We start from the raw sequence: 20,940 nt of genomic DNA on the forward strand, positions 1-20,940 counted from the left end.
TGTATTTTTAATATAGATTTTTATATGCATGTGTGTATATATATAAATGAAAATTATGGTTCATTCCTTTCTCTTAAATTCAGTGGTAAATTCAGAACACCAAAGATTTTAAGATACCCATCCTTAAGCACAAAGACAGGTAGCTACCCTGAATCCTCACACTGTAGTAGGTAGGAAAGACAGCTCTTCTCCAGCGAGGTTTAGAGCAAAAGCCTAACATTGGTGCCCTGAAAGAGCCTGCCTCTCTATCACATACCTGGTAAACCTAGACTAATATTAACCTTTGTGAATACTCTTCTTTGCCTGGTCATTCATCATTATACATATTCTTCAAACTGGAAACCAAAACGACTAGAAAACAGAAATACTCATGGATTTTAAGAAGTTCTAATATTTTATACGAGAAAATTTTCTATTTTAGTCACAGAACTCTTAATGTCTATTACTGAAAGGATAATCTTACAATAACAAAGATGCCATTTGTACTTTAGACTTAACAATAACTTAACCAAGTAAACACCACACAGCAAATCTGGTCTGAACAGGCATAGGAACCCCAGCACTTTAGTTTGCTTTCAGTTTCTCCTGTAAACTGAATGAAAGTTAGGCTCCTATGTCATTAGGCAATGCACAGATTTACTCATGTTTACAGGTCCTAAAAAACCAAAATGTTCTTCATTAAGTTGCCCAGCATTAAGGATATATTCCCTTATTTCAGTGAGAGGGGAGAGAAAGCAAACAAAAGTGACAGACAGCAACAGTACTTCTGAAAGTGTTCATTATTCCATGTAATGAGAAAATAGCTTCACATAAAACATTGAACATTCCAAACCCAATCTTTGTAAGTGAAGACAGATACTACCTTCTCTCTAAAGACCAGCCTGACAGATTATAAACATAAAATAAATAAGTGCACTGGAGGAAGAGATCAATGAGATAGTGTAAAGTTTATTTACAGCTTTAAATGTTCATATTAAAAAGGAGAGAGGGGGGAAAAAAACCAAACACTGAGCAAATGCCCCTGGCATCTAATCACCTGCTGTCCTCTGGGCATGTCCTAGAAAGCATGGGCCAGGATCAGTATTCCTGTATGAGAAATTACTTATAACATCTTAAAAACAGATGTGGGAACTTTGTCTCAAAATTTAGACTGAACTGTATCCATTTTGGGTTATGAACATTCAAACTGATGAACATGAAATTATGCTTAGAAATGAATACATGCAGGGACAAAGGAACATGTACTCCCGATAAAGGAAAGCTTACCACAAAGCAGAGGGTTTTTTCTTGCCTACACACGAATTAGCAATATTCTGCATTGCATCATTTGCATATTAAACAGACAATAACTTCATTGAGAACACAGGTTTGCCACACACAGAGAAAAATCTCATCACATCTGATAAAAAGAAAACTGAGGAAGAGAAGACTTAGGCCATCTAGCCTCCAACCATTATACTTTATAATTACCAGCAATAATGTCCATGTTCCAGATTACCTTTTCAGTTTTCCACACACCTTCAGATTATTCTGCACTCTGTGCCCCAACATTGACACAGGCTAGTGAAGATTTACACTTGAAAGAGGGCCGGATATATGCAGAAGACAGCGTAAAGGCGTTGGCAGAGATGGAAGAGCAGCATTCCCAGACATGGAACACAAGAGGATAAATTCAGGTACACAGTGGGTGAGAACTGACAAGGACCATACCAGTGGACAGAAAAACTATGAACTTACAAGGAGTTTAACTCTAAACCTCCTTTCGAATGTCATAAATATTGCACAAGTAGTGCATGATAACAGCTCAAGTTTGAGGAGTATTAGTGACCTCTATATTCTTTTTTTAACTGGCAAATGAGAAAGGATGAGGGGATGCTACAACTAGAAGACAAGCAGGTCAGTAGTCACTGCTGAGTCTTCTACAGCAGTGAAAAGTCCAACATGAAAGCAAAAGCTTCTCGTCAGTATACAACACACTACTACCCTGAACCACAGTTGAGAATAAAGACTTTGACACCTTTCTCCCATACACCAGTCAGCTTGCTTCACATGCTGGCTCTGTGAATACAGTTTCCTACCCAACATTAGGCAAGTAACAGCCTAAAGCAGCCTCAGCTTCTCCAGACATTTCAGAAATCTCCTCACTTTACGGCCTCTCATTAGGTACCACCACAACTAAATATTGTGCTCAAGCCAAAATCAAAAGCTATGGCAATAAAATATGCAAATAAGAATCACCTAGGAAAATATTCTACAAGAGCCCAAATTTAAATGAACATTAAAACAAACCTCCATGAACCTGCAGTTTCCAGTTTCAAGCTACCTACCTCAAGGCTGGTATTACCACAAGTAGTAATTAATGTCCACTACATACTACTATTTTAATTACAGAACTATTGTCCAGCAACTAATAAAACAACAACAACAAAGTGTTCTTCATATGCTGGATGCTATTTTAAAACAGTTTCTAAAGCTCTCTTAAGACTGGTAGCTGTTAACATATACAGCTTGTCATAATGTTGTCTCCTCCAAATACAACATTATCTTGCAAAAAATGACATCAGAAATCAAAACCTGAAGGAGGTCCGCCCACATGTATTCACCTGAATGCATAACAAAAAGCCTCTGACAAAGTACCTACTGATTCTGAGGGAAAAAAAAGAATACCCAGGGAAGATAGAGTAGAAGCAAGCAAGTAATGTTCTCCTGTACCATTCAGAAACAGCTTAGTAATTAACTCTATCAAGTCTGTGTTTTGTTTGTTTTTATTTTTAAACTGAACAGCACACTAAAATCGAGCTTGATTCAATACCTTCACTTCTCTAACTGTTGATTTCTATCCTTTATTTTTTTATTCTGGATTGCCAGAAAAGGCAGATTCACATACAACTTCCATTTTTTTCTACAGTAAAATTAATTTTGGATCAAGAACTGCCTTTTGTTTCCAAACACTCTCCAAGATCACCACAGGCACAAACTAATCTTCACTTGTTGCATAATTTGCAAGATGCTGGCAATCTGGTCGGGGGCGGATGAGAAAAAAAAAAAAGAAACCCCCCAAAAAGACTAATTAATTCACAAGATGCTGCAGTGCAATTACCTAGCATCACCTGGGAGAAAGATTCCTGTGCAGTTTAAAGCAGAACAGTGCTAATGGAATGAATTTGCACTGTGATAATATTTGTTTTATTTTAATTTACAGCCATTCAGGATAAAACCCAAAACAATAATAACAACAAAAACCAACAAAAACCCCAAACCCCACCATAACAGGCTGTTTTTTCTGGTTTTCCGCAAACACCACAGTGGTCTAACTGTGTCTGTGTGTCCGTAAGGAACAACAATAAAAGATTATGGCATAGGAAAAGAGCCCAGAAGAGCCAAGAGCCTGATGTACAGGACTTTCACCTGGCATGGGGGACCCACATGGTTCAAGGCCCACATTAAATCGCAGAGGGAGAAGACCAAGGCTGCCTTCCTCATGTTCCACATATGTGCTCCCACCACCTGGCTATTCATTATCCTTGCCTTGCTCTTCCTTAAAATATTTTTTATTAAATGCTTCTAGCTTGTGCCAAGGTGGAATGAAAGTGTTTTTTATTGTAAGTTTTTCTTCATTTCTCAAAAATGCTCATTTCCCATCCAGAATAGGCATCCATGAACAGCAAGAGAAGAGGTCCTATCCATGTGGCACCTCCAATCCCCGCTATCCATAGCAGCTACAGCAGCATCCAACAATTTTTAAGCAGATTAAAAATAGCAAAAAAGTATATATTTAAAACAGTCATTATCAAAACCAAAAAAGCGCCTCCATCCTTCAGATAATCTCCAAAAGCTTATTTGCAGCTGCATCACCTCAGCTAGGCCCTCTTTTTAAGCCCCTTGCAGTTTTTCCATCAGTATTACTGCAGTCTTTCCCTCTGTTTTTAAGTGTCTCCAACCAACATTTCCTTCCTCTTTGCCACAAATCTCATCAAAATAGTCTGTTATCTATGCAAGACTAAAACATAACTCCATTTTTACTTCCCCACTACACTTGCGGGAAAGATATGTCTCAGAACAGCTTCTGCGTGGTCTTCTAAAGCCAACACTTTTAATTAGGTTTCTCTGTCTTGGTCGACTCCCTCCATGCCTCCTTTTTGCTCGGCTGAGGTGGGGCGAGAGCAGCCCTCTCTGTAGTTGCTTTAGCAAATGAAAAACCTAGACTTTGCAGTATCTGGGCAGGTCAGCATACGGTCAGAAATGAGTTTCGCAGCAGGCCGTTTTCCCCACCAGGGGATCTTAATGTGAAGAAGATAGAAAATCTCTGTGAAGGGACATGAAATCTTGTGCCAGGAAAGCAGGAGACTGCGCTTGGAAGTGGTTGTCGGTACAAGCTGCATGCTATTTCCCTATGAAATAATGTCCTGTCCCCTCCTACAAACAGCTTTTCCGTAAACCTTTTAATTTTATCTCCCATATAAAGCATAAACAGGGTGAGCACTGACTCAGTGAACTGAAAATGTAATGGGCTTTCTCATCAGTTTACGGCCAAGTTTCATTCAATTGTTATTGCAGAGAAAAATAGGATAGAGTTGAATTGAGCTATGCTAATAGATAATAAATGTAAACATAACTCCAGAGTACTATTTACTAACTTTAAAGACTACTCCTATAGCAATCAACTTTATAAGGTTCCTGACATAATCATCGTGATGATAAAACACATGGAAGCGTAAGACTACTTAAACTCTTAACAAAAGCCATGATAATACTAACAGTAAATGAGCAACTCCCACAAAATATCATTTAATAATCACACCCTGATAAGGTTTAAAGTACATATCACCATTGTTATAGGAAAAAAAAAACATTAAAGTGTTTTGGTTGTAGTTTTTTTTTTTTTTTTTTAACACATGTAGCAAGCAACCTAACAGGTTTTAATTACCACACCTACTTCAGTGACAAGCTGTTCCACTCAAACACCCAAACATAATATTTACAATGTTGTGCGGTTGTTAAGGATCTTGATGATTGATGGAACCTATTGTGTTGCCATCTTAATAACAATAAATGCAAGTGATTACCAACACGGAAGAGAGAACCTGTGTTTTTATTTTACAACAAAAGCCTGTCCTATAGGGACTTCTTTTCAACATAAACTAACAAACCTGCACACACGTGAACATGCTTTAGAGCTTGGCACACCGAGTCAAAAACAAAGCCTCTGCTGCTTTAAGGACAAGGTGGTTTTTTTATTAGCTTGGGAGAACATGAAAGCTGTCAAAAGAGCTGGTATAGTTTTTCACAATCCTACAGAATTCATCTTGACCACAAGGAAATATCTGAAAACTGCATCAGCAAGATAGCACAGATCTTGTTCCCGAAAAAAAGAAAGCAATTGAGTCATTGAGTCAAATAGGAACACAAAACATTTTCTGGCATTGCTACTGAATATTTATATCAGTGCTGAATGAAACTACAAACAAAATATTTTAACATGAAGCTCTGCCTTGTTAACTGCATGATATGCCAAAACACCACCTACTGTAAATCGCAGGGTTTAAGACCAGTATTTCTTGTTTAAACATGCTACTTGTTCAGCAGAATCACTTGTGTGAACAAGCACACATTAATGTACACTAACTAGAGCAGTTTCACTATTCAACTGATAATTTAACAACGTCATCAGCACTGTAATTTTCAGACTGCTGAAATATCGTATTTGTTGCAAATATTATACAGTTTAAACACTTTAACAACATTGCCCATTTGACGCTTCTGTCAGATAAAATGCAGACAGGCACTTGTGCATTGATGAACATGCTTTTAATCCTATAAAGAAACTTTCTCTGTCAAATTCTAGGCGTTTCAACACTTGATTTATGAACACCATAATTAAAATCCTCATGCCTTAAAGAAAAACAAACTCTTCATTATAACAACAGCTTTCTTTCACATTTTTATCTTTTAATATTTGGAGTTTGCTTTTATGTGGTGCTTTTAGGTATCAGTTCAGCGTGTCATTTCTGGTTGCCAGAACAGGAAAATATTTCTCTTTATAACCTGGTCAAATCTCAAAGTCCAGTTAAGAACCCAAAGGGATCAATGTTCATTTAATGCTTCCACAAAACATTTGTGGGGAAAAAAAATCTGCTAATTTAACCGGTAGACGACAACCATCACACAATTCAGTGCTTTCTGTTTCTAGGAAGGCCCCAAATGCTGTCATGTCTGTCAAAAGATTTCTCCTCCTTCTACAGACTGTCAGAACCAAGAGTTTGGAGAGATACAATTTTAAAAAAATAAATATAAAAATAAAACTATAAAATAAAATAAAATAAAATAAAATAAAATAAAAAGAGCTAGATTTTCATACGCATTTCTGTAGAGGTTCTGGTTCAATTTGAATTTTAGACCAATTGAGGGGGAAGTGATTCCTATTTTATCTGAACAAATTAATGCATATCATTCATTTATTCATTCTTACAGCATCCATCAGCACAGCAGCAGCAGGTTTCAGTTTCCTAAACTCAATGCAATTCAAAATTACACATGATCTCCACTAAAACTACCATTACTGAAAGTGATGCAGTTACACATTAGCATCCCTTCTCTAAAGAAATCTCTGTCCCCAAATCCCAGAAAAGAACAATTCATTTACAAGGTAGGCAGGTAATCTTGAATCAAATCCTGAAGCTTGTCAAAACTAGCATTTCCTAAACTATCAATAAGAAACTAATTTCAAAAGAGGGAACTCCCAATTCAAGTCATTGCTGCTAAAGTCCTGGTCCCTTTTACCTAGCTTTCTATCAAATCTGTTTTGAAATGTTACAAACATCTTGAAAAAGAAATTAAAATAAATAATGGCTCAAGAAGGTCTCTTTGACAGGACCAAAGCATCAGACTCTGTAGGGTTATCAGAATTTATACCACTAATTACAAAGCCCACAAAGTCCCTGAACTCAGCATTACACGAAGCTGAAAAGCTCAATGGGTAAAAGATTAAGAGAAAATATTATACTTGCAGATAATCAGGACAACTGAACAGAACCACATTACTATTGCTCAGTGGAGAGGCTGAAAATTCAATCCTCAAATATCATCTCTAAAAACATAATAGATAAATTTTGTTATCCTTCTAACAAGCTGTTGTAATGCTAGACTGAGATAAAACAGATCATGCTGCCCTCTTGTGCTAGACGTGCACAGAAATCAGCCCCTTTATTCCTGCAAGTGACACACGAAGAGAAATACATAACATTCACTATGAAGTACAAAACATCCACATTTTCCTCCTTACAGATACCTTGACATATATGCAATTCCCTTACTGGGATATGGATAGAAAAGTAAAGGAAATTTCAAGAGAGTCAAATTCTACAGTCCAAAATATAAACAAGTTCTGTCCAGAAACGCAGGCAAGTCAGCCTAAAATACAACCACTTAATCTCCAACTTCCCATCAAAGTTCCACTATAGCTGTTTAAGTGATGCTGTATAGATACCTGCTGATAAATTTGAATTACAGTCATAAATATCTGATCCTTCTTTCTGAATGCTGGATGACACAATAAGCTTTAGTCAATTAGGATTATCAGCTCAATAGGGTTAGATTAAGTGCTTAAGAAAGAAAAGAGACAGTCATTTATTAATAAGATTCTTCCAATGCAAAACACACTTAAAGCAGCAGTGTTTTAACTATTTTTAGATCTATGCCAAATTACAGAAAGGTGAAATCTGTGTACACACAAATATTTTTGGGTGGCAAGGGAGAAAGGAGAGGGCTCCTCATATTCCTCTTCTGTATCTGATATGTAACCCAGGCTCCAAAATTACAAATTCTTAAATCATCTGGGTAAGATGTTCATTACTATTCCCTCTACAAGGCTCCCCACACTATATATTGCTAATGCAATCTGTAAAGAGAGGTCTTGGGCTCAAACCTAAACTGATTCACAAAGCATACTTTTTTTTTTAGAAATAAGTAATCTCATTTATTCACCATGATTGATTTGAGCTACACTGTTGGGAGCTGACAGACATGTCATGATTCACCACGTATTTCCATTTCCTAATGTCAACTCCCTGATGCTGCTCATTAGTCTGTTTCCCCAAAAAGAACTATCAAGAGCTTGGGATATTATTTAAGTTTCCTTCCTTGACTTTGGAACGTGGTTCACCATATGTTCAAAATACTGGCTCTAGCAGCAAAGTAGTAGCTTTGCTGATTACTTTTGGATAAATAAAACTGCAAACATCAGTCCAGCAACAGGCTCTGCTATGATCTTAGAGACCTCACACAAATCCTGAGAACACACTGGAAATTTAAATGACAGCTCTGACACTGCAGTATCAGTTTTGCTAATATGGTATATGATAACTAATAATTTGACTCGGCTGTTAAAATCACAAGCCCAGAAAAAGGAGCCTTTAATAATTAAATTTCCTTTTGAGTACATCTTTCATAGTAAGGCGTATTAAAACAAATCTCATCCCAATGCAAAAAATAGCACCTTCAAATACACACAGCATAAACCCCATGTAAATCAGACAACGAAACACAGATTTAAAAAGAGAATTTCAGAACTGCTAGATGCTGCAGTTTTGAACAAGAGCATCGTCTCACATGCCATATTTTCCCTTTTCTTTTTTCCTTTTTCAAAAGATCTATAGATTAGAACAGCAGTACCTTTGCATGCTACCATGACCAAAAGAAAGATGTAGGGAAAGAAATACATGCACACTGAAGTTAAACTTCTATTCTATCTGCTGATAAATAGAAACACACTTCTGTAAGTCACGACTGTGTGAATACCAGTGAGAGGCAGGTTTTATGAATGTTACTTTTAGAAAGCACTACTAATTTGAGCTTCACAGTATGTTACAAAGCAAACTGTTATTACTCTACTTTGTCCCCGATGCTTAGTCTGTAGTTCTTGGTTTGTTATGATGAGCCAGGTTTATGGGCGTTCTTACATGATGTTTATGTATTCCCTCAAAAATACAGTTATTGCATATGCTGTGAGCTCATCTGTGCGCACACACAGACAAAAGAGAGACACACAGAAGGAAAATCTCTGCCTATCTGACAACAAACACCATCAGTACTACAATTTCTTCTGACGTTATGTGCTCTCACTGGCTCTCCACTAAGCTTATGGCTTCACTTCTCATCCTTTACAGTGGCCTTGAATTTACGTTACCACAGATCCACAGTACAAGTAGACCATGTAACACAGCCTTAAACTTCTGTGGATGTAGATTTACTAAGGGGAAACTGTACATGTTTCATTCGTCATACTGTGGACATGAACCTTTTTTCCACATGAATATATTTTGCCTGAAAATACATTTCTCTGAAACAATAAGACCAACCCTATATACCTTTACAATCATTAAATGGCTTCTGGAACTATGAGAACAAGCCTATGTTCCTTTTCTTCAGGGGACTGAATACTCAGGTTTCTGTTTCGCATGTAAAACTGGCTAGTAAATCAGTACCACCCCACTTCCCCACTCTCTTCACTCTGCTGCAGCTTCTCTCTCATTTCTTTTGAGGAACGTAAGTATCTCGATTACAGTTTTAAAATGGAAGCTTTACAGTTTTGGAATTCTGGAAGGACAGTAAGCTACACAGTGTGTCAAAACTGTGAATTACCACACACGCTTAAAATTATTTTTTTTAAAAAGGCAAATAACTGTTGGGGTTAAGCCTTCAAAGAAAAGGACAAGAAAGGCATCCCCACAAAATACATGCATATTCATTCAGCGTATGAAAGACGCCCCTGTGTAACTGAATCAGAACAGCAATGCAACTAGCAGGTCAATGTACAACACCAAAGACACAGGTAATTCGTTTTTCTGTAGAATGCATTTGAAGAGCATAAGACCAACCATCACTAAGGAGTCAACATTCTGACTTTTAAATTTAAAAAGACCACACTGTTAAAGATTTTTAGTAAAAGCAGCAAAAAACCCAACAAATGTGCAAAAATACTCAAAACCATCATTGCCCAGAAACAGTACAGTTAACATAATCAGTGAAGTGCATTAAAAGTTAAAGGTTTTTTTTTCAATTAAACTTACCTATAGGATTTCTGTCAAAAAACAAGACGGGAGCTTTCAAAATTGACTGAAACATTTTGTTGTGCAAAGTTTGACCAGAATTCACAAGAACTTGAAAAACCAGAAGACTTCTTATTATGCCAAACAGTATTGTAGCCACTGTTAAACCTGAAATTAAAAAAACGTGGACAGAGCATGCATACAGACAGCAATCTTTCAGTAAAGAAAGAAAAAGAATTTAACAACAAAACTGAACTAAACCCAATTTTTATTGATTTCTATATATAGCAAGAATGCAAACCTAAGCCTAGGGACTCAGGCTGAGCACAGAACATAGATATATTTATGTCACTAGCTTCAGTTACTATCATAGCTCTGATTTAAACAATTTCTTTTTTTTTTTGTTTGAAAGAATTGCTACTTTATAGAAATGTAGGAAATGTGTGTTAGTCTCTATTAAAAACTTATGCTTAAGAGCTCCGCTAAGAAATTCATTTCACAGTGGTGTGTATAATTGTGGCTTACAGAGGTCACTGTGAAGAGTCAACATTTGCCAGCAGGTATTAACCAAGTAATATATACATGGCTATTTAGAGACAACCTTGAGTTATTCTCAATCAGCCCAAACCACTCATGCCATTCTTCCCCTTGTAAACCACATCACATCATTTAAATTATGTGTATTTCTCCAACACAGTATAAGATGCATCCTTTATGTCATGTGAAATAGAGCCCTTCTGGGGAATTGGTCTGCAGACTGTTTGTCTTTCTTCAGGGTACATCTCCTCACTTACAAGACAGGGGTGCTACAGGGCAAAAGGTGGAAAAAAGGAATGATGAGATTGCTGCTGCTCTGTTTGCCATGTATAATCTCCAATGTGGCTGCCCCGTTTCCCAGGCAATGAAGGTGTCAACCTTACATTTGGCAGTGCTTCCAGGCTCCAGGTGATCTGCTCCAGAAACTAAGCATAGCCACCACAAGCCCAGATGCTCAGGCCTTGAGGACATCCTGAAGTTAGACCCTAACTATCAACATAAAGCATTGCCTATTCTAAGCACAGGTTAAAACTGGATGCAATTCAGGTACAGCTGGGAAAGAGTGAGGTTTTAAATTACATGATGTGGCTAAGTCAATCAGTTATTCCATCCTGCTTACTGCTGTGCCCTCCCAGGATGCAAGAAAAGGTGTCACTATCTCATTTGTCTGCTTGCAGTTTATTGCCCATGTTCTGTGCAGTGCTGTTTTTCAGAAAAAAGCACGTGGCTGGGGTGACAGCTTGTTTACCTTGTCCTGACTACTGTATTCCAGGCCAGGTGAAAGAAAACAACTTTTCCAAGAGTAACTGCACATAACCAACCAGGAAAGCTGTGTCACACAAAAAGGGAGCAGAAGAGATACCAAGCAGAAGTCTGTGGCAGAGCCCATGCCTAACAGCAGTCTGCACGGAGCAATGGGAGGAGAGGGAGCATATCCCAGGAACCCCACACTTCTGTACAACTTCACTCAGCCTTGGAAGCCACTGGAAGCTGTTGGCGTGACCCTCGCCAAATGAATCATCTGAAAAGACCTAATGGCTGGCGAGAAGAGGGAGGACCAAGACTTACTTTTCAAGTCCTTCTTTTGGTCTGTCTCATGCCAAAGGTTTTTGCTTTCCCCGTTTACAAGCTCACCACCTCAGTATATGAGAGGCAAGGACTCTTTGCACTCACTTTACCGAAAAGGTGTGGAAATGGTACCTCAGTTCTGGCCAGCAGGGTTTCCCACTAACAGTAATTTTACTCTTCTAAATCTTTGTCTCATGGAAACAACAAGGACTAGGAAGGAGCTACCTTGGTCATTTTTTTCTTCTTCCAAACACTGAGACTCAGAAATAAAAATGTTAAATTATTTTATAGAATTTCAGAGCTATAGGAAAAGGTAAGTTAGATTATTACATACTTCATATGAAACGTACTATCTTTTTATAACTTTTTCAACTTTATTTAAAATCTTGTGTAGCTAAGTCACTGCTGTCTGTTCAACTATTCCAAATATCTCGCTAACCCATCTGAACATTTCAATATAAAGGTAACCCATGCTGTTCTGTCATCTAGAACAAAATTTGCCTTAACGGATAAAATTTTCCATCACATGGTTTAGGTTATATGGTCAGAGAAAGCCAAGTTTTCCATACTTAATCATACTGTGCAGTCCACTGGAACAGCTCACAAAATAAAACATTACACAGAGAAAATAAGAGCCAAATTTATCTGGCTCCTAAACCGTTGCTTCCCAGGCCAAGCACAATGTTTTCTGTCAAGCACTTACATCAGCTGAATTCCTGAAAAACTACCCCAAACAAAAAATCCTCTGCCTATCCTCTCACCCATGAGAGACGTTTCTGAATACATTCAATGCATATTCTTCTGGTAATCCACCTGTTTTTTCAGACCTATTATTTACATCTCCATCAAGAAATTACCATAGCATACAAAACTGTACATCACTATAAGTGCTAAATAGCTGAGTGTGAGAGCGTATTTCTACACAATTGTACTATGCCAATTTTTACTACATTTCAAAGCACTATTTAAAGATATTTGGTTGTCTGAATACAAGGATCGATGCCCTTCACTAGATATTCAGAAGCATATGGCTACCTATTGAAATATACTAAAATGTTCTTTAACATCCTGCTTTGCATACCCATCTAGGATGCTTTTTAAACACCAGTTCTTTTGCTATGGCACTTCAAAAGGAATGTAGCCATGCCAAGTTTTAGAACAGCGCAGAATGAATATCCATTTTTAATCCCTCTTGCCCATCCATATAATGACAAGATTTAGCTCAATGACCTATTAGTATAGACAATAACCACAACCTTACGGTGACTGACTTTTTGAATACTCAATTCCTAGTTTACTTTCCAAAATCCAGGCAAAGCAAATTAAGAGTCAGCATTCAACCTGTTTCTTCTGTTAGATTTTTTAATTTCATTTATTCCAATTAATTTAGTCAGGAAGCAAGACTGAGGCTCCTAATCTGGTAAGACATTACTCAGTTACTGCTAGAAATCACATTTCCCTGCATTGCTGTTCCTTTGTACATCTCAAGACTCTTTATTATGACAGATCATATAATAAATAGTTCTTCAGACACACACACATACATATGTGATTACCTGCGTAAATTCCCAAGTAAAAGTTAAGGTCTAGATGTTCAGTCTTATTTGCCCCACTATTTCCATTTGTTGTGACATTCAGCTTTTCTTGATTATTTGCCCTGTGGAAATGCATACAAAAGATAATAATCAACAATCACATTTTGCAAATATTCATGAGCATGTTTAACTATTTCTAGATTCAGCTCTGTTGAAACCTTTAGTTCACAAGATCCCACATACTGATGTTGTCATGCATCACACCATGAGGAGTAGCAATCACAGGCTACACTTCAGCATAAAGTTTAAATTTTTCCCCAGACACAAAACACGTGGAGATCATAAAAAAATCAAGCTTATTTTGAAGTTTCCTAGAACAGGTTTCACCCGCCCCTAATATCTGTGCAACACTGGTTTCTGTTAGATAAACAGCACCTGACTGAAAAGGCAGAAATGACCAACCAGTTACTATCATCAACTTACCAGTAAGAAAGCCACCAGTCCTGGAGCACATATGCCACCTTGAGTAAAAGAGGCAAATACAGAATCATCTTACAAAATGAAAAAAACATTAGAAAATTAAATTTCCTTGCTATTCTTTCAAGTTCTCTGGGAAAACATCACATACTCAGGAAAGTATGCTATCCAGTCTTTCAAGACCAGCAGTAATTTGCAAAGCACATTAGAAGGTGCATTAGAATCCTCTACAAAGAAAGAAGTTACCTTAAATTACCTTACATGATAGCAAACTAAAGGAAAGCAATACACTTAAGCAAACAAAATACAGTAGCTCTTCTTAATATATGTTAATTGCACATTAAAGAACTATTTTTTCAGTTCCTAGAAAATTTGCTACTAGAGATATTCCAAAATGCTTTTTGATTAACAAACTTTCTCATGTTACCAGTCCAGAAATTTGTGTTTACAGGAGATAATTACCAGAAACAGGGCTGAAGGAGGATGAGAGAAGAGAAGAAGGGAAAAACTCCCACTACCATCTTCCTTCTGTGCCGAGAGGTGACTAGAAGCTTGTTACAGGGTTATTTATCTCAAAATGCACCTCTGCTCACATGAATTTAAGGTTCTGGGCGGTCTACTGCAGAGATTTGATCTTGCTCAGCTATCTTTCCAATAGACTCAATTCAAGGACAAGCAAAAGGAAGTAACACGTCTAAATATATAGATTATTTTTTACAGCCAAGACCAATCACTCCATGAAATGAATTTAAGCTTTCTCAGCAGGAAACAGAAAAAGGCAATAAGCTAGCTTCACACAGCTTCCTCAGCTCATCACTTCTTTCAGTAAGTTTCAAAACCATTTCCCTTGTTTAAAAATTCTTTTACATACCTGCTGCAGTCTGCATTGCACACAATATTTGCCTATCCTCTTCCTCACCTTCTTAACCTGCCAAGCAGTGACCCTCCTTGTAGTCCTTCTCATAACCTGCCCGTATGAGCAAACAAGCTTTTCTTTTAACACTTCTGTCGGACTCCGTCCTCCCATACCCAGTAAGGCTCTTTACTCTCCTCAACTGGAAATATACTGACTGCTCGTATCTGTTAAACACTGCCTTATACATCTTATGACTTTGTTCTCCGTCTCTAAAAATTAAGACTGGCTTACAATTTCTGTGCCATGCTACCAGTGAAATAATTATTTTGATGTATTAACAACTGTTGAAGGATCAGTGCAAGACCTCACAATGCTGTACCAAAACTCCATGATGATATATAAAATTTGATTGAGTATACTACAAAATTATTAAAGAACAGAATTCTCCCAAACATTTTAGATGAAACATCACACTAACAAGCATATGCTTTGTTAAGGAAAAAAAAAAAAAAAAGGCAAACCCAAAATGCAATACTATCTGTGGCTTCCAAGAACTTACCTGTGCCAAAATATTGAATAGTAAAAGCATAAAAATCACAAAGTAGTTTGCTCCTGCAGTGAAATATTTTCTGTAAACTTTGAAGTTTATTTTTCCCTCAGAACGACTCTCCTCTGGCACTGTAGCTAGTGCATTTTCAGCCTGAAAAAAACCAAAACCCAGAAATAAAAAAAAATCAACCTTGCAGTTACAGACTCAAACGAAGCCACTTCAAAGTCATGGTTCAGTAATACCAAAAAATCTATTCTGCAAGATGACACTGTGAGGATTTTACTTTGCATTGCATCACAGAATGTAACATGACTTCATTTACAGACAGAAATATTTACTCTAACTGACCTCTACACCAGGTTTTTCTTTTCATATATATTACTTTCAGCCATAACAACTCTGGAAACTAAAGCCTTGACTTAGGAAAGGTTCTGTTTTCAGAATACAAGTGTATATAACCTTTCCTTTTCAGAAAGTATTTAAAGTAAATACTCTTCTGCAAGCCTGCACCAAAATCAATCCACATATGGCCAAAGTAACAAATTACCCATAAAGTTTTAATCACCTCCTTGTAAGTACCAACAAAGCATCTGTTAATAGGGAAAACAAGTAAAATGATAAATAAGAAATCATATTAGGCAAACAATGGATGAAGGACACTGAAAGACAGAAAAGGAAAAAATGAGACAGGCATAAAGACGAAAAAGAACTATTCAAATGAACAAAATTCTGAATATTTTTTTCTTTTTCAGTAAATGTGATAGAAAAACTAGTGCCAGTTCAGCGGACACATAACACTTGATTTTATTCTCAGCAGACATAGGTGTACAGGAGCAGTAGAATCAACAGACCTGACTTAGATGTGAAAGGAGAAATCCCACCTACTCGCTCATAAAAGAGAACCTATCTTGGGTTTTTTGTTTTTCCAGCTGACCTCCCCCCCAGTCCAACAGCTCTAGCGCTGTTAAGAAGTTTGACACACCTCTGTGGATTTAATAGTGGAGTCACCACTGGGATATTGATAATATCAGATAAGTTTACTGCTTTTGGGCATACACCCATTCCTCCAAAAAGGTACGAAAAAGTCTTTAGCACTTTCTTTTTTTAAAAATCTCACTGCTTTTCATTATAGAAAAGAAAAATAAATAATATCTATTGATTGCATGAAGCTGACAATCATCAGGGACACACAGGGATTCATGGATGCAGTGCTAGCACAAGCCTAGCAGGGTTACACGGCTCCTGCACTGTTTTATGTGAATGCAAACACACCAGTAGAAGGCCACCTACGGTACAGCAACCTTATGGCTGCTTTTGCACCCTGCAGACCAAAAGATAACAAAGCACTCGGAAGTCAAGCTGGTACCATACAAAGCGTTGTTTTCACCAACAGAAGGGCTGCACAGAGCAATACAGTGGTGTCCCAAGGTAACCCCCTCAAGGCCAGCTCAAGATCATGTGGGTATGTTAATGCCAGCCATGTAAATGTAGACTTTGTATAAAGCCACCACTTCTGCATGCACTTCCCAGAGCTCAGGATTCCAGGGAAAGCATTAATTTGAGTTCAGCACTGCACAAACACACAGAAACCACCCAATACAGTGGTATTTGCCCTTCAAAGCAAGGCTGTCAGAGAACAGGATGAAAGAAGCACAGTGCGGTATCTTTGGACACCTATACAAATGCTTCCTGAATGCCACAGAGCTGATGCTGAACCTGAACAAACACATTCTGCTGGGTTTGAACAGAACAGCAGAGAGCTGTGGGATGCCTGCCCTCTACAGCCCAGGTGGCATGACTGCCAGCCAAGCACAGGGCTGGGCAGACCCACCACGGGCGAGATCTCACCTACTAATGCAATCCAACAATCCTTGAAATTAAAATGCAGCAGGGAAATCCCTTAACAAAGTTTAAGCTAAGAACCAGCCAGACAAGAACTGAGACACATCTATCTTTGAGCACTCACAGGTGGTTGTTCCACTGCTCCATCTTTCTGTGAGTGGACAGAAGAATCCTGGGACCAAACAGATGACTCCGAGAAGGTTCGGCTCCGGGCAGACTTCAGGTTGGGGGTTCCTGGAACCGACAGCTGTTCTACTTCCTCATCTTTTTTCAAAAGGGAAGCAAAGTCGATGCCAGATCTCAGGAACTCTGAATACGTACCTTTCCCCACCATTTTACCCTACAATTAATATAAGCTTTGATTATCTTCATTATACACTTTCTGTAAAGGACAATTTTTCCTATTTATCCTTGCTGCCTCTGGGGTACTGCAGCTGCTGAGCACACATCCCACTGCAGTGACTGAGCTGAAGCCTCTGTCAGTTCCTCATTTAGAAGAGCAGAAACAAGTTCTTTACCCTCTAACCAGTCCCTTCCCAGCTAACCAGGCCAAGGAGCACATGGGATGACAAAAGTTCCAGTTACAGCCAGATGAGAGTTACCTCCTTGGAGAAGCTGTGGGAGACAGCCATGCAGCTTTAAGACAAGCTGTCGAACTACATACATAACCATCACTCTTTTATGTTACTCCAGACTAGGGGTAAAAAGCAGCTTAATTTTCTGGTCCTCATAGAACAACACAGACTATTTCCACATTTCTTACAGCTCTACCACAAACTCATTTCTAGAAAGCTACTGTTAACTGTTAAAGAGACCTTAATGGGAGGAAACAGACTGCTAGTGTCCTTTTTTGCAACTTTGTGGCGCATCAAAATTAATTTCATATACTTCACTACCCAACCTTACAAAAACAAACAAAAAAAGCTGAAGTTCTTGCATTTCCCCTCTACCCATGAATAACTGGTACAACAAAGTTTGTAAGGAACCAGTTTTGCTGAAGCTTGCTCATTCTCAAAGGTATCTGTGACCATTTCTCATACTTGATTTAAAAAGGGGACTGGCTGCAAAATCAACATAGTTCTTAATTCACACAAAGTGTAAGAAACAAGAATAAAAGCAAAGCATTAACATAGTCTCAAAACAATTCTCTCACAGTATATTATACACATGTAAGATAAAAATAGGTATTAAGATGAAGTATACACACGATAAATTCAGAAAAAAATTTCAGGGAAGGTATTATAAGAAAAAATCACCTTATTTCATTAATAATTATAAATCTCAAAAACCATATATAAAAATTAGTAGACAGAAAATGTATTTACAAAGTAAAAATAAAAATCTTCGGGTTTTTTCCATTCTTAGATTAAAAAGCATAATTAGAAAGTATGAGATATAAAAGCATAGACACTGAAATCACTTACATCTTTTAAAATTAGAATCTGATTTGCAGCACGGAGATATTGCAACTGGTGAGTGACCAAAACAGAGATCTTCTGATGCAAGGCCTGACAAATACATCTGCAAAGAGATGGAAAAATGAATTAAAAAGTGAAGTGTCCTAAATAGTTTTGACTTTCTGGAAAACACCTTCTATTCATTTATACAGTGTTTAAAGTAAGAAAAAGATGCTCATGTTTATTAGATTTATAAAAATTACACTTAACAAACATGTTCCTCATTTAACTTCAAGTTTTCAAGGTAGGGTAAAATAATTTCTTATTTCTGGTCTGGGGTGAAAGAGGAAAAAATATCTTAAGGGTATTTCAGTAAAGTTGTCTTAAACATCCCCCCAACAAATGCACATGTCATAAGCTGAATTGCAGAGGGTATTTAACAAAACTTAAACAAATGGACAGAGAAAGCAGGGCAACATACTGTAGACAATTATGGAAAAATACAGCCAACAAAAGTAACTTATTTGAGATAAGCTTTCAGAGCAACTGTAACAGTGAGCCATTGAGAGTTCTCCAGAAGTAAACAGATTTGAGCTACATCCAGGTAGATATTGAGATAAAGGAGCAAGAGCCTTCAACCGCCTTTGACCTTTTCCCATGGAGTCAGGGCTTACCTTCCTTCTACCAATACCTGCTTACCCTAAAGGCTTCCTCAAAAGTTTGGGATTTGAAGAGAGAAATGAAAAAGGAGGGACTGGGCACACCAGAACCAGTGGGCAAGTACAGTTCAATCCCATACATTTTTAGCAGAAAAGATACCTGGTATCTTTCCAGCAAAGCCTTGAAAAACCAACAGAGCCAAAAAACACCCCTAAAACCAGCAGTGGAGCAACAGTTTACAAGTGCAGAGGTCTGCAAGCATGCTCTTTATGTACAACAGGTACAGCACAGACACAGCTGAGATCCAACACTACCAACACTCTCATTGCCTTCATCCCCACAGTAACACAACAGGGAGACAAACACTTTGAGAGGATGCCCCTTTCTCAATTACTTGCTATCTTAAGAAAACAAGCAAAACCGGTATTGTCTAGAACTGAAGTGTTCTGTGAGGGTATATACATTAGCATTTTCCATTTGGATCAGGAGTGCCTTTCTGAAGATCATCTCCCAGTTGTCTCAATCTGTTGTTGCTCATACTATTGAGTGGTATTGGGGGCCCATGAACTGGACTTCTAGAGAAAACCAAGTGAGAACACACACTTTGGTAGCACCCCTCACCAGTATTCTGCTGATGAGGAATGAAGCCTGAAGGGCCAGGATACAGACTGCTCAAAGCAGAACATTCTGAACTACATGGGGACCTTGGCATGGCGTGTTTTTCTCCACAGATTCACTCCTGTTGGTTCACATGCTAACACCCATTCGCCAACATGACACAGGAGAGTGGCACTCACTACAAAAGAAAAACAAACACCACCACGACCACCACCCCAATACTCTCCCCATTCTCTAAAAAAACACAAGCCGAACCACAGCAATCCATTAGTACAAATTCAATGCAGAAATGCAAATAAACAGTAAGGGGAATAAGGAAAAAAAATAACATGGTCTTAACAGCAATGATATCATATTGCTTACTGTGTTTCATAATTTCAGGTTGTATATCAAATTAACCGCCTACACAGATTTTAACGCCTGTTTTATCACTCCTACAAAGATTGTAGTAAGTACAGTACTATAAAATGGTTAATACTAGTACTAGTCAGCATAATTACATACAGAAAGTATATTACAGCGTTCCAAATAAACTGTGCAGTAAAATTGAGTTAAAAGAAACACGCTTCCCGAGAAAGTTACATGCTTGCTATGCAGCATTCAAGGAACAACTATAAAACCATATCATTCTTAGGTGGCCAAGATAACAATTAATTAAGGTACTTCCAGCCGCATAACTATTTGGCCAGTTGCAAGTATTAATACATCAGGTTCTTTGTAGGAGTATTATTCTGGTGTGGTTATTGTCCACTCTCCAAGCAGTCACTAAACAAGCTACATGGCAACTACAGCACCAGCTGAAGACATACAACAAAACATAATCTTCAACAAAACCTATCCATAGAACTGGACAAAGATCTGAGCGGTTACAGGACATTGACTTGCCCAGAGTAAAGCCGCCAAAAGAGAATATATCAGGTATTCACTGTGAAGAGATCTATGTTTCCCTTACATAGTTTCACAGCCTATACACCACTTTGATCACTGAATTTTCTGTGTGCCAGATGTATGTCTAACAGCTTACAGGCACAAACTAGCCACTAGAAAATCCGATGGCTGAAAAACCTTAAAATCTTGATCCTGAGTCACTGTAAGCCCACTGCACTTTAAGTTTGCATTTGGAGGGGGGGAAAAAAGAAGAGAAAAAAAGCGCGGGTTATCACTGCATCAGAGCAAACCAATTAGAACTGTCAGAGCTGTCAGCACAGCATCCTGCATGATCTTGATCTCAGCGGAGAAGGTAAAAATGACCTCTGTGGAAATTTTTATTTCCACTGATGTATCAGTTCACTCAATTGAAAATTTTGAAAAAAAACAACAAGTCTCGATTTCATGTCTATCTGGGTAGAAAGAA

At 37.9% G+C, this 20,940-nt stretch overlaps 1 protein-coding gene across 1 annotated transcript in view; it reads right to left on the bottom strand.

Moving 5' to 3' along the window:
* ABCC4 (ATP binding cassette subfamily C member 4) overlaps positions 1 to 20,940 on the bottom strand; it is a 159,757-nt gene that overhangs the window by 85,690 nt on the left and 53,127 nt on the right. Inside the window, exons 14-19 of the mRNA XM_037377169.1 lie at positions 18,336 to 18,432; positions 17,036 to 17,251; positions 15,079 to 15,219; positions 13,670 to 13,707; positions 13,208 to 13,308; positions 10,068 to 10,214 (exon numbers count right to left, since the gene is read on the bottom strand). Of these exons, the coding sequence (XP_037233066.1) occupies positions 10,068 to 10,214; positions 13,208 to 13,308; positions 13,670 to 13,707; positions 15,079 to 15,219; positions 17,036 to 17,251; positions 18,336 to 18,432 (740 nt within the window). The remainder of the gene's footprint in view (positions 1 to 10,067; positions 10,215 to 13,207; positions 13,309 to 13,669; positions 13,708 to 15,078; positions 15,220 to 17,035; positions 17,252 to 18,335; positions 18,433 to 20,940) is intronic.

Source organism: Falco rusticolus, chromosome 2 (genome assembly GCF_015220075.1).
Source record: "Falco rusticolus isolate bFalRus1 chromosome 2, bFalRus1.pri, whole genome shotgun sequence".
Classification (NCBI taxonomy): domain Eukaryota; kingdom Metazoa; phylum Chordata; class Aves; order Falconiformes; family Falconidae; genus Falco; species Falco rusticolus.